Source organism: Typha angustifolia, chromosome 2 (assembly GCF_048772165.1).
Source record: "Typha angustifolia cultivar Huaian chromosome 2, ASM4877216v1, whole genome shotgun sequence".
Lineage (NCBI taxonomy): Eukaryota > Viridiplantae > Streptophyta > Magnoliopsida > Poales > Typhaceae > Typha > Typha angustifolia.
In genome coordinates, this window is record NC_133240.1 from 6,024,648 (window position 1) to 6,039,340 (window position 14,693).

General features: G+C 35.4%; 1 protein-coding gene across 2 annotated transcripts; it reads right to left on the reverse strand.

The window, feature by feature from the left end:
* Positions 1-242: 242 nt before the first annotated feature.
* On the reverse strand, positions 243-10,566 carry LOC140772140 (uncharacterized). Of its 2 annotated transcripts, none has more exons than XM_073114068.1 (10): positions 10,454-10,566; positions 8,090-8,128; positions 7,145-7,222; positions 5,819-5,843; positions 5,693-5,725; positions 5,373-5,494; positions 5,154-5,284; positions 4,773-4,996; positions 747-1,003; positions 243-563 (listed from the first exon to the last, which is right to left on the reverse strand). In XM_073114068.1, the coding sequence occupies exons 2-10, from the start codon at positions 8,090-8,092 to the stop codon at positions 471-473; spliced, it is 966 nt and encodes a 321-aa protein (XP_072970169.1). In that variant the 5' UTR covers positions 8,093-8,128; positions 10,454-10,566; the 3' UTR covers positions 243-470. The 2 variants fall into 2 exon arrangements, with proteins under 2 accessions (XP_072970169.1, XP_072970162.1); XM_073114061.1 differs by lacking the exon at positions 10,454-10,566 and adding an exon at positions 9,676-10,244.
* Between the last annotated feature and the right edge of the window lie 4,127 nt (positions 10,567-14,693).

Below are 14,693 nucleotides of genomic sequence, written 5' to 3' on the forward strand. Positions count from 1 at the left end.
GTTCACCTAAAATTCCTATCTCACCTCCATTTTTTTTTTTTTTTTTTTTTTGCTTATATTAAGGATTTAGCAGTGAAGATTAATGCTCTGATGTATTCAAAGTCCATTTGCACTAAGAATTCCATGGTACATGCTTATATACTTCTTGCATTCAAAGAAAGTAGGTGTACTACAACAGCAAAGGAATAGACACTAATTATCATGAGAAGATGTGGTTCTCATGAAAATTAAGCAATGTTGGCTTCAGTCTAGATCGATGTTTATGATCTTATGCATTGTGGAATAGTTGTAATAAACAATCAGAGAAGCTGTAAAACATATGAAGAAGTAAATCAAACTAACATACAGATCTATTTTTACAGTATATCAAACTAACATACATATCTATCAAGAATCTCGCATAATTTCAAATACTTTAGAATATTAACTTTTCCTTCTGTATGACAGGAAAACATAGAACAAGCAGTTCATCAACCCTTCAATGAGTACTTCCTTCCAGTGAAGGCCTGGAACTTTGGCTCTTCTTTTTTGGAAGGTTCTTCCTTCGTTTCTTTCCCGGCCACCTACAAGGGCATAAACGAAATCTATTAGAACTTCCACAGTCCACAAATTCTACCTGCCACCATATTTCTTAATTATCAAGTATATCAGATGGACTTTGACAAGGAGAGGTTTCAAACAGTACAAGGCAAGAAAGGCCAAAGGAAACCTTGTCACTTGATCGTCCAGCAAAAAGAAAAACAAACCTTCTGCGCTTCTTTTGAAGCAACATTTGCATTTGAACCAAAAACAAGTTTTCCCTTGGCTTGTTGGGACGAGCTGCTCTCTGGAGTTGATACTTTTGATGTCTTTACACCATTTGTTGGCCCAGATTGCTGACTTTTTCCAGGAGAAGAGACTGATGGAGCTTCATGCTTTGAAGGTTTTCCATCCAGACGCCTCCCAGAACCAGTGAAAGGAGTAAACTTTGGCTCCTCTTCAGCTGAGGCTTGAGCATCCTGACCTGAGATTTTAAAAGCGAAACCGTTTCACAATTCTACTAAAATTTGCTTCTTACCATCATCTATTGCTTAGACTGCAACTAGGTTCCATAAGGCAACGTGGGACCTTCCATAAGACAACTATGTGCAATCAAATGTTCAGTGATATGAAATTTAGCACATAAGAAGCAAAATGTGTAGATATTTAACATTGTAAAGCGGATGTAAGTCTTGCATGGATATTTCATGGTTGAGAGAGTAGATAATGTTGAAGTGTGCAGGGAAAGAAAATCATTCCTAGTCAAGTTTATCAGAAGCCATTAAGCTGCTCATGCAGTAGCAACCCATCGGTTGTCCACATAATCCCTATGCAGTCCTATGAGGCAGACGGCGTCTTGGTGGTAATTTGGCAGCCACAAAGGCGGGTGCCAAAACAAGTTAGTGGAAAAACCCTGTTTAAAGCCCTAAGGTCTAATCTTACCCAAATTTCCTTTCCTCATGCTCGACTCTGCCTTCCTCATGGTAAGGGATAAGCGAATGGCAGAAGTTGAAAGGTCAAACAGTGACTTTCTCTTTCCTGATACTTCAATTATATGGTGTAAGTTAATGTATGATCTTATGTGATTGTCGTAATCTTGAATACAAGTATATTGTCTAGTGTGACATGAATAGTTCATGTTGATTGTGTACAGCATTCATGTGAGACTGCATTACATAAACCATGGTTTGGGGTATTGGCCAGTAAGGATCTTATACACGAAACAAACTAGGTATAAGAGTCCCTTTGTTAAGTTTGCTCTCTCAGTAAGTGAATTGTTTCACTCATATAATAAAAGGTTATCCATTAGGCGTAACTTCGGCAGGCTATCTAAACAATCAAATGCACAAAGCTGTTGTACTACAAGAGTTAATCTTGTTCCCAATTCCTCTTTACCAGCTTTAATTAACTCCAAGGGCTTAACAGCACATACCAAACAAGCATACTAACAGATAGGGGTGCTCATGGACCAAGCCTAGACAAGGTCTGGCCTAGTCCAATCCTGGACTAGTTTCGAACCGGGTCCGGCCGGGGTCAGGTTCGGTTTCAAAAAATCTGACCTAGTCCAGACCATAGCTATGTTTTGAGTAGGCATGCAGGTCGGCTCAGCTGCCAGCACCATTAGGTTCCCATACCAAAAAGGAAAAGAAAGTCGGATTAAAAACACCTCGCATTTTATTTTTATCATTCACATCCTACATAATCAGTATTTATAAATCGACACCTACATTACGGATTTAATCCTCAAAAACACCGAGTTATAACCTAACAACAACTAACAAAATAGAGAATATTCTGTTAGTTCAAAAATAAATAACTTGAATACCCAAATTACCTTTTCATTTCTTTTCCGTTCCTTTTTCATTCTCAATGCTTTGCTCTATTTGAAGAACCCTCTTTCCAATTTCCAAGCGAAAAAATCCCCTTCAACCCCAACCCTTCTCCAAGACCCAAGTCACCAATATCATGCCAAAGTCACTGGAAACTTGTATATCTCCATGATATGTGCGAAAGTTGCATTCTTTCATTACAGTAGTGGGTGATTTATAGGACAAGGAAGTTGCATATTACAGTAGTGGGTGATTTATAGGACAAGGAAGCAGCTTACAATTATCAATCATGATGGATTGCCACGAATGTTCGATAGAGAGGATCCAACTAAAGTCCCTTTGTAGAAGTGGAAATGAATATAGTCCTCAACATACAAGACTACTCGTGTTGTTCAAAGTCACTTAGAAACATATCTAATGTGCATAGGATGGTTCAAGGCAAAAAGATTGATCAAGAAACTAAATTTAGGATGAGCAAACAAGAGGGACGCAATAAGAGAAAGGATCTCTAAGCACTTATTGGTGGGTAATCTCCAAGAGGAATCGATGAAGACCATCAAACCCAAGCTAGTTTTCTTTGCCAGCATTAATTTTTTGGAGTTTGGACTCCAATGTTGCCAAGCTCATCTCCGACAACCACAATCTTGAAGTCGGAGGAAGTGGGAATAGAGTCGATGTCATCGCCACCGCAGTGGTGAGATCAGTTTTGGGGCCGATGGAGGCAAAGAGGCACGAAGCTTGAGAGCTCTCATAGTGGGAGAGAGAGAAGGGTTTTTGGAGCTGAGGAATCAAAGGCACTTCAATCATTTTGCACCTATAGTTAAGCTAACTAATGTATATGGTTACCCTCAATCAAGAAAACTAATGTTAGGATGTTTTTGGTAATTAAATCCATAATGCAAGGGTCAATGCAGGGTTTCTTTAACAAAGAAAAATATTAATTGCGGGTCTCATAAAAAGATTTGCAATTAGCACCCTATGTTTAAGCAAATTTATGATTTAAATTATGAATGCAATATTTTGATGATGTAATGTTTAGGTTTGTCGAAATTAGCACCCTATAATTTATGATCTTAGTTAATAGATAGCTTTTTACCTAAAAGGTACAGAAATCAAGAGGCCAAACTATCTAAAAGATTAGAATTTCCTACAATAGGATTTCTAATACTTCTTTCATATGTTGACATCTTCCAACATAAACCTTTAGAAATTCCCTTTCCCCTTTATCTCCCAAAAAAAACAAAAAAACAAAACACTGCATTCTCTCACTCTTCTGCAGCCTCTTTCCTCACCCCTCACAGAAATGCTCAAAATATCAAGTCTAGTGACAGCTTGATATATCTCCTCCCTACAGTTTTCATTACTGTCTTTTTGCTTAAATTTACTGATATAGTGATATTTAAATATCTCATGAAAAAGACGTATTTTGAACCATTTATTCAACATCACCCATTCAAAAATAAAAAAATAAAACCAAACCAAAAGCACTAACAATTTAACCAAAGTTACCAAACAACAAGGCCTGCACTCAGGTTCAGCTTGACAACTAGCACTGGCAATCTTCATATAGTTTGCAATTCGAAGTTGTAAACACCACGAATGAGCTAGTTTTAGGACTGAATCGAGTTTAGAAATCTTCTTTTACACAGACAAGTTGAAGTTGAATAGCTAATTAGCTATATTTTATACTCATAGATCGACGGCCAAAAGAGGTAAGAGGATATATTGAACTGGATGTTTCGTTGATCTGCAATATAACTATTTATTTTGATGACCTTCCTTGTAAACAAACAATCATTTCAAAAAATTTCTTGCAGATAAGATTTCAACAAGCAATTGTTACTCTTGGTGTCATAAAAGTTTTATCTGCTGAGACTCTCTTCAAGCTATTGGGTTTCTAGATAAGTTGGACATTGTCAACTTCAGTTATTTATGGAAAGAAACTACTTCATTAAGCTAAAATGTTCTCCTGAATTATTACAGATCACACATATGGATTCGGCTAAAAGCCTGTCAGTACCATTTTCTAGAGTATTGATCTATTAGATCAGGTTGGCAGCAGGTAATAAGGAATAAGAATATGTCAACTATCTTGGAGACTTTTTCAAATTTGAGATGTTCTCTACAAAACCTATATTGCCAGGAAAAAGGCTTTGGATGACGATAATAATGACATTAGTGAGCTACCCAAACAAGTGCATAAGTTAACAGGCTACAATACTGATGTGAAAAGGTGTAAACCACATTTATCAAAAATAAGAGATGACAAGAGAATAGAATTACCAAAATTGAAGGAACTTCTTTTAGGAAAATAAAAATCTATAATCTACGTCTGACATAAAGTAACAAACGGTTCACAGATCAAGAAAATTTTTGGAGAACGCAGCAATGCATTAATTGAAATAACAGGAAAAAAAGGAGAACCTTTAGTTGGTGCAGCAATTGAAGGAATAGAAGGCTGTGGTCGCTCAGGTTCTTTATAGTCCAGTGGAGGAGCAAAGTCGACCTCACAATCTGTCTCGATGATACTGATAGCAGAGGAAGGCTTCGTTTCCACAATATCAATGTAATACTTCTTATTGTTATATGCTACCATGATACTGTCACCTGTGGTTAAGCAAGAGTAGTTCCTTAAGGTTGTTTCCAAGCTGCAAAGATTAGAAAAATGGAATAGTTAATCTCTTCACCAATCTGATTAATTAGATGCACCAGAAGCATCATATCAAATTAATGAAAGTTAGGTATATTTCAGACATCTGATTCTATAAGCACCATCAAGAGATACAGCACCAGATCTTCACTCACATGGCTTTGGGGTTTGAGATATCTAAGAAGTCTTTCGTATGCGGCTGCAGCTTCACATATGTGCCCTTAGGGAGGGTGGCATTTTTAACACGGACAATATCTCCCTCTTGCAAAAGCAGATTTTGCATCACCTAGAAAAAAGGAAAGGAAAACTTGATTGACCTCACTCAAACACAACAGAAAGAAAGCTCAACAAACATGCTCTAGTATGGTCTCTACCCAGTACGGCATGTAGATCATGCCTTCTTCTGCAATGAACTCCAGCACACCACAATGTGAAATTCGTTCAGTTGCAGCATTGTGCAGTTCAAATAACATTGGATAGTCAATGTGCAAAGAAGCTGCAGAGGAATGCAGCAGGACTTAACATTACAGTAAACAAGACTTCAGGCTAATGCCATAACATAGAGATGAGCTAACCATAAAAGAAGAAAAGGAAATTTGAACAAATAATCTAATAATAACAATAGTATATTAAGTGCAGTATCACTGATGACAGGCAGACAAGATATCTTGCAACTGAAATAGGTCTGACTTACCAAGACGATCAAGAGCAGAGGGTGGCATTATAACTGAAAGAACAAAGGATGTTTAGTTTATGTTAATAGAGAACAACTAGAACATTAAACTGCAATACAAATAGATAGGACTGTGAGATACCATACTTTTATCACCAGTTTCGAGCTGTGGCTGCAAAGAAGAAAATAGTGATTTACCACAAGGTTTCCAACAATAAATTCAAATGCATTGAGTAGAAGAGACTAGGTGCTCACAGCCATTAAAGATACAATGGGGAAGGTGTAAATCTTAAGTTTAGATGCAATGTTCCAAGAAACTTATTCTACCAACAAAGCAAAAGTGTGTCAAGCAACATCTATAGATATCTACATTTGATCATCAGTTGAAACTTGGTGCCTAGTAAATTTATATCTCCACTTTAGTGAGGAAGCAAACTAGCCAATGTTACTGATTCTCCAACATATATAGCAGCGCAACTATTTAGCTTATCAAAGCATAAGCAATTGCATTTAAGTCACAGAAATGCCAAACAGGTTGAATCCATACATGTTGAACCAAAATCCTAAAGTACATACTAGATTTGATGGTACATTTCTGCATACTGCATGGACAAAAACCTCCGGTATATACCATATACAGTTGTTGACGATTTGTGAAGTCCAGTAAAAATCTGGATCTACTGAATATTTTAGCCAAAGTACATAGTAGATTGCTTACATATTGTTTGTTAACTTTGTTCAATGGAATGTTGCACTGTTGCATAATAGCCACTTAATATGCCATATTAATTTAACATTTTACTAATTCTTTTACAAAGTTAAGTCCCAAAACTGCTACATGCCAGGAAGTTCTTTATGTGCCTAGTTCCTCTCTGTGCTCCTATTCCATTTCATGTGGAAACATACTTCTTATTGCCTCAATTATTGCTTTGGGAATGAATTGGTTCTAACAGACAACTTCATGCTAGAAAGCTTGTCTGTCACTCCCCAGTCATGTGTATAAAGTTGCTTTGCAGTTTGACGAATTTGAACAGCCAATATTTAATTTAGAGAATAGGCTTTCTAACCACTATGCTAGAAACATCTTAAAACGAATATCAAACATATAGTTGTCCTAACACAAGCTCAGCGAGCAAATGAAGCTTGATCTTGAGCTCGGCTCTCTTAATAAATGAGCTTAGCTTGAGCAACTCACAAAGCAACAATCTTATTTGATACCATTAGTTTTCAAGACCTGAACCCATAAAACATATAAGCACATGGTGCCAAACTTATCTCACATCAATAATGCCTTTTTTATCCATATCACAATATTCAAAACAAGCTTAAACTTAAAACAAGAAGATTGAACAAATATAAGATAGCTTCCTCCAACAAGTACCTCAATACAAAATTATTAAATTACGATCCGAAAGGCAACCAACAAGGAAATGTAAATGGATAAACTCTACAAGAGGTAGAAGAGCTTCAAACCTTATCAATGAAAGATGCAGGATAGCAGCGATATGTCTGCTCAAAAGAATTCCCATGATAACCATATCCCTCAAAGAACTGTGTGCAATAAAGAAATGAATGTAAGAAAATAATTGACATCCAATGATAAAGGAGGTGACTTGATAGGTCCTAATTATTCATTAAAGTAAATGCAGGCCAACTGCTGACATCTCACATGAAGATCGAACATTAATCGTTTGATTTCCAAGTACAGGAGGCCGTTGTATGTACATTAATCAATATTCTTTGATATGAGTAGTACCAGAATTAACCAACAGTTGGTAGGTTCATCACAAAGACTAACCTTTTAATAGAATGAATTGATCAAATTTCACTACTAAATTTTATCACATTAATAACAGCTAGTAGAAGAAAGCTTCCTTAATTTCTGTACTGTAAAGCTCCTAAAGTATACTCATCATTTCCTTTCGGTACTGAAAGCTAAAGAAAGTATTGCTGCTGGTGTCTAAGCACAAAACATAGTTGAGCAGGTAAGCCATAAGTGAAGCATGGTTTGATATAGTCTAATATACATCAGAAAGATTCTCTATCCCAACCATAGCTTGAAATGCATCTTTATCCAGGTTCTTCAGTCCAACAAGAACTAACCTATAAAAAGTTGAAAAGCTTTCTGCAAGGCACCGGGTAAAAATGTAAAACTCTATTTGAATTTAGTATAATCACCTTTACTACTTTGTGAAGTAGTTCAACAGCCCTTCTAACTTAGTCCACAGGAGTAGAGGGAGTAGAATTATCTTTTAAATTTTAATATAAATGAACTTTTCATGGTTTATTGGAACAACTGATAAAGACTGCTTTCATAAATCAATATTCCACAACAAATACATGAGTAGACAACTCTAGATACTGAACTCTTCAAAGAAAAAATATTACTAAAGCTAAAGTTGAAGTGAAATGACATACCATATTGGTCAGGTCCAAGTATGCAGCTCCTTATAATTCCTATGATAAGGCAACACAAGTAAATATATTAATCTAATGAATGCAAGGAGAAAAAGCTGACTAAATAATAAAATAGAAAGCATTCCTAAATGATCAGATACTGAATCATATAATTAGCCAAAAATTGTTTGGATCATTTGTTAATGGTAAAATAAATGAAATAATACATAATAAATCACCATATAATATTTTCCAGTCTGACAACCAAATTCATAAATACATCTTATATTATACCATCTACTATCGCTAAATATTTCCAGATGACTAAAGCTTACTTCCACAAGGGCACACTATATCATAATTTACATAAGGTTTACCTTTTTATCTTCCTTTTATTGTACAAAATTATTAACATAACTTTGAAAGCATTGCCTCTATGAGAACATCAAGTAGGAACAAGTACCAATTTTCTTTTACAAAACATGATGGAGTTTAGAAGGACGAATGAGAAAGCATGATACATAATTCCCTTTGAGAACAACTTCTTTTCTCATCTGTTGTCTACCCTTAACATTTTTCATTCATATCATTTCAAACATTATGAAATACTTCTGAATAAAGAAGACTACACAAGTAGAGCTAATCAGCCAATGACGACATAAAACGATCTTGAAATTCAGAGCTGCAGGATGGTCCATCGGCAAAATCATCATAGATAAATTTGCCAATGTTTTAAAAGGCGGCCATAGATGATGGTAGTCACCCCACTGTTTAGCACCTTGGTAGAAGGCGCACGACAAGACAATCTACCAATTTTTACATGTAAAAAATATATATAATATATTTTTAGTATATATATAAATTTTGGTCTTTGCAATAATGCACTACACTAATTAAATCCAATGAAATTGAAAACAGTAAAAACTAATTAACAATTGCTGTACAGGATATTTCAGACTTTTCAGTAATTGGCTAAATTCAATTCACAAACAATGAAGTAAGCACGTAATTACAAACTACATTTCAGTAATTGTCAATTCACAATCTAATATTCTAATAACCTCATTAGCATTTAGCAATTAATTAAGAATTTAAGATTGATTCAGGCTAATATATATTAATCTTAATGATCCAATTGATTCAGGCAAATATATATTAATCTTAATGATCCATTTCAGATTGATTCAGGCAAATATAAATCACTTAATTTGGTAGCAGCAGTCACAGGACCTAAATATGATGGTAAATACCTGCACTCAATAATACAAAGCTTGCTCAAGGATACAAAGCTTAGTCGAACTTTAACCAATCTGGTTATTCCAACATTCGACTTCAAGTCTCTTCAACCTATCATCTTCTCAACCTTTGAGGTATGTATCAAAATAATCCCCTTCTAATTATAAATTCCTCTTATCAATTCCTAATTCTAGTTCGTTCCTTATCCATAGTCAGACGTCATATGTATTAATCTATAAACAGACAAAAGATATGCCTCCTCTGTTGGATATTTGCATCAGAACATCTGTGCAGGCAGCTCGCGCTTGCCGCCGCCGCCGCCGAGAGTGAAATGGAAGAAGTAAAGAAGAGAGAGAATAAATAAAAGTTACCTTCCGCCGCTGCTTGCCGTCGCCACTCCCGCAGCCGCTACCGCGATCGCCTGCTACCGTCGCTCAAGAGAAGAGGGAGACGAAGAAGAGAGATCGATCGATTTGGGTATTTGGGTTAGGGCTAGCAGCTGGGTTCTTGAGATTTTTTTTTTAATTTTCTTTTATTTTTCTCTTTTAATCACTAACACACTATCCGTTACCCGACCCGCACTATCCGACCCGCTATAACAACCAAGCGGGCTGCCGCGCTCGCCGCCCTGCCATGGACGCCGCGACGCCATGGCCGTCTTTTAAAGACACTGAAATTTACGTATCTAATTATGCAAAACCCAATAATTGCTCCTACGTTCTAGTTTGGAAACTGGCATGCTTTAACGATGCAATGCGTCAATTTTTTTTCTTTTATATGTGGAATTCACTCCATGTAGCAAAAGAGCATCCCTAGTTATTTCTCCTCAAATGTTCATAAACTCAATAATCAGATCATCATTTATACCGAAGCATCCAAAGACTGCAATACCTTCACAGACATCGACTTCTGATCTTACCTTCTACTCTTTAATCCAAAAAAAGTCCATCGATCGTGAATAATAGACGGAAAATACAATAAATCATCAGAAAAATAGAAAAAGGAAAGAAACTCAAGAAAATTACCGATCTTAGACAAAAACAAAAAGAGGAAAGAACCGCATCAAGCGAGATAGAGATCGGATTACTCGTCCGTGATCCAAATTAAGAGGATTTGAGAAGCAGAGGGCGAGAGGAGAGACGAAGATACCTTCGGAGGAGAGGCGATCGCGCGAATTGAGAAGGAAACGGAGAGATTCGAGTAAGCGTAACGAAGAGGGGAACGTTGCTGCCGCGAGACAATGACAATGATAAAAAAGAGAGACTGCACTGGTACGGTTGAAAACGGGTTGAAAACAATCCGACCCGATCCGGTTCGGAGTTTTGTCCAATAAAGTCTGAGATTTTTCTATCCGTCTTCATATCGTATCTATATTCGAATAGTGTACACAGATATAGGTATGATTTTGTAGAACACTATACAAATCAATATCAATGTATCTGTTACTTATACTTCAATATGGATCTATAATTTATTCTCTATATATAGTATTAATTATGTTATATATTTTAATAATTTCATTTTAGTTCTTATGGATTCAAAGTAGATATTAATAATTAAGTTTAGTTCTATGGTTAAACGAAGCCCAGTTTGGGTCTGCCCGGCTTAAGATCGGGCTCGTCCACTGGTGACAAAGGCTGACCCATTGTCCGTCTGGCCCAGCCCAACTATCGGCCCCATTGCCCAGCCCGAATTTGATGCAGAATTAGTGAAAGAAATGCTTAATTACATAAATAACCCCCGAACTATAGAGTGCCATAGTGTTAATTCTTTATTAATCAGTTTGATGAAGATCTAACAGTTAAGATCTTTAAGAGTATAATAGGAATGAAAGATATTATAATCTTACACATTATTTTTTGACAATTATATTATCTTAATATTTTATCAAGTAAAAGATATATATATTATTAACTGAGAGTAATGTATATATATCAAAATAAGGGTATTGATGTCTTTTATAATTAACTTATGAAAATTTAATTATATTTTATCTTTTTGATTATTTTTTTATTATTTACATATATCTCTCATTAGTTTAAGATTGATTTAAATTAAATTTTAATAGATAGAGATAGAGAATTTTATTTAAATTGAAGTTTATCTCCAAATAATCAAATTTAAATTATTTAATATTAAATGATATCTCCTATAATTAAGGCATAATTATATTTAAGAAAGAAATCTAAACGAAAGAAAAAAAAATATGTATAAAGTTAATTGTTTATCAATCAATTTGATGAATATCTAATGGTTAAGATCTTCAAGGGTATAATAAAAAAATTAAAAAATTTAGGCACGCGTAATTAAATCTTCTTAACTAATATACTATTTTTCTTACTTAATATGGTTTTGGAACCGATACCGAAAAATCTGTACCAGGTATGAAAACTGGATATTATTAGATTAAGATCATAATTTTTAAAGATGCATCAAAGTATTTGCCTTTTTTGATATAAATATGCCTCACTTTGAATGGTATTATTCTTCCAAATCAGTTTGCTTTTGTTAAAGGGAGATGTGTATTGGATATTCTGTAGCTGCTCAAGAACTTTTATCTTGGCCTCACAGGGCTCGTACTCTAGCTCTTAATTTTTGAATATCTATAGAGCTATTAGTGGTTTGCTCCTATGGATTTTTTGGAATCAGAATGTCCTTTCTTCGAGTGTTCTCCAATATCTTCTTCGGGCTCAAGAGAGGACTGAGACAATGGTTACTGGTTTGTTATCAAGGATGATTCTCCGTGCTCATTGTAATAGTATTTTGGCTATCCACCTTTGCTATGTACTATTTCTTGATCTCTTGAATTCCAAAGTCGGTGATATTGATAAGATTCAAAGATACTTATCTTTGGAAGGCTTTTTCTTTTTATAGTGGACTCAACTATTTAGTTAATTGGGGTTTCAATTGTCGACCAAAGATTCAAATTAGTCTAGGTGTGAGAAACTTAAAGGAATGCTAGTATTGCCTTATTATGCAAGTGGTGGTGGATGCTTCTTCATTCAAAACTCATGCCTAGAACCCAATATTTTTTGTTAGAGAAAGTTTGTAGATTGATAATTCATTCAGCATTGCAATTTCTTATAATTTGATACCAACAAGTAAACAAAGAAGGGAAATATGGCATGGTCCTTTAATAAGCTCTATACCAACTACTGAGCATAGTCAAGTAAAGAGAATAACGCAAATATTCTTATAAGGAAGTAGAGGAGATAGAACATTTGCATTCGAAACAAGTCTGTCACTTGGCTAAACATTAGCAGCACTATAAGAAGAAGCATCAAGAAGTTTGCGAGGAGATGTAGACAGAGGCAATTCAATGTCCTATTGCGTAATTAGCACCACAATAGACTTGAAAGAGCAAATCTATAGCACAAACTATAAATTGTAAAAAAATAAAAGAGGAGAAGTAAGCTAGGCCAAAGCAAATTTAACCTCTCACATGCACAAGAAACCCACAATAAGTATGGCTATGATAAAATCTCACAAGAAATGCAATTACACAAACAAAGCCTAGCTTGACCAAAAAAAAAAGACACCTAAGCCAATTGGAGACATTGAAACCACTACAAGAAAGAAGGGGCAGGCTAATGGTTCCAAGGTCAAGGACGGAGCCAAAGAGACCAGAACTTGGCTTAAGTAGTTGCTATTGCATTCTCGTGGGTGAAGTTGGCATGGAATGGGTACACTGATACATGTTGACCGAACGAGGGGGGAGGAGAGTAATAGTCAAAAGGGTGGGGTGGGAATCAAGGGCAGTTGCAACGAGAAGGGGATCAGCAATGATGAGGCAACGGTGAACAATAAAGTCAAGGGGTGATGGGCGAGGCAGTAGTAAAGAGTGGTGGTAGTTGAGCGAACATGGTAGAAACTAAATGTGGTTGCAATAGGGAAGCAAACCGAGATCAGCAATGGCAAGAAGCGGATGAGATCAGTAGCAGACGACAGCTTCAACCTGGGAGGGTAGAGGCAGCGATGTGCGATGACATTGAGATGGAATAGAAGAGATAGCTATGAGGAGTTGCAGTGGGGCACACAAGAGAATAGTGAAGAACATCGGACTCTAGCAAGAAGGAGAGAAAGAAAAAGAGGGAAGAGGTAAGAAAGTTGTTACCCTCACGTAGAGGAAAACCTCATTAGAAAATCTAATTGTAAGTTAGTTCTAAAACGTGATATTTTACTTTTATTATTGAATGATTCTTATGCAAGTGATTATGGAAGCTTCTTCTATTGGAACTCGTGCCTGGAACTTGATATTTTATCTTTATTATTAAATAAGGATTCGTCTAAAAAAAGATCTTTTTAGTGTTCTATTTCCTAGAAAGTTGTGATGAAATTCTCCTTGTTCCCTACAAGTGGTATTTCTTTAATTAACTTCTAGATAGACTGTTGGATTAATGGCAAAGCACGTTGTTCTCTATTTTCCCTTGCTTTTGATTTTTCTTCAGATAAGGAGATTTCGGTCTCTAAAGCATTAAATTCCGTTCTCTATTTGGTCAAGAAGAATCCCTATCAATGCTCGAGTAGAAATTAATCTCCTTTTGAACTAAGATGAGTCAAGTCTCCCTTTCATCATGGTATTTTCAACAGTCTATTTTCTACCAAATTGGCTTTTGATTACCTCAATGTGGGATGCAATCCTTCATCTTTTGCTCTGATTTTTTGGAAGCTACATGTTCCTTGGATAGTAGGAATCTTTCTTTGGCTTGCTATCATAAATGGATTACATACTATAGGTTCTCTTCTTGTCAAGAGCATTCAAGTTCCTTTGAGTCATTGCTTATGTTCTTATGTAGAAGAATCTTGTCGATATATGTTCATAAATCATAAACCCTAGACCCTAAATAAGTTAACTCTTCTGCTACTATTACGAGATCAATTTTTCGCTTCTATGTATTTGAAGGACTATTGGAAGTTTTGGAAATAAAAATCATAATGTCTCCCCATTGTTAAAGTTGGATTGGGCCCCCTTAATTTCAATCGTTCTAAGTGTATTTGGGATGGAGAATTTTCTTCTGAATTTCTTTAATTTTTGGTCTCTGATTCTGGTAGAGGCTTTTGTACCTATTAAACATCTTAATATAATATTTCTTTCTATATAAAAATAAATAAAGTAGATATTTGTTGAAAAAAACAAAGATGTTTAGGGTAATACCACTCTATTAAGTAAAGAAAATAAATTAAGTGAAATTTTCAAATCGCACTATATTTTAGTTATTTCAAGATAAATAAAAAAAAAACCTGTCTTTGAGTTATTCATAATCCGAGCTCTCATTTTTCGCATAATTTTCACTTATTTTTACTGTAACTTTGACTAACTACCTTCTATAAGCAGTAGGTTATTAAGTAATTGTTACGATCCGATCACATGGGTTAAGTCGAGTCAAAT

Excerpts from the sequence above, each read along its gene's own strand:
- LOC140772140 (XM_073114068.1), bottom strand. Across the intron at positions 5,285-5,372 it reads TGATCTACATGCCGTACTGG|GTGATGCAAAATCTGCTTTT; the intron begins GTAGAGACCATA and ends CCTTTTTTCTAG. Across the intron at positions 1,004-4,772 it reads AATTGCTGCACCAACTAAAG|GTCAGGATGCTCAAGCCTCA; the intron begins GTTCTCCTTTTT and ends TTAAAATCTCAG.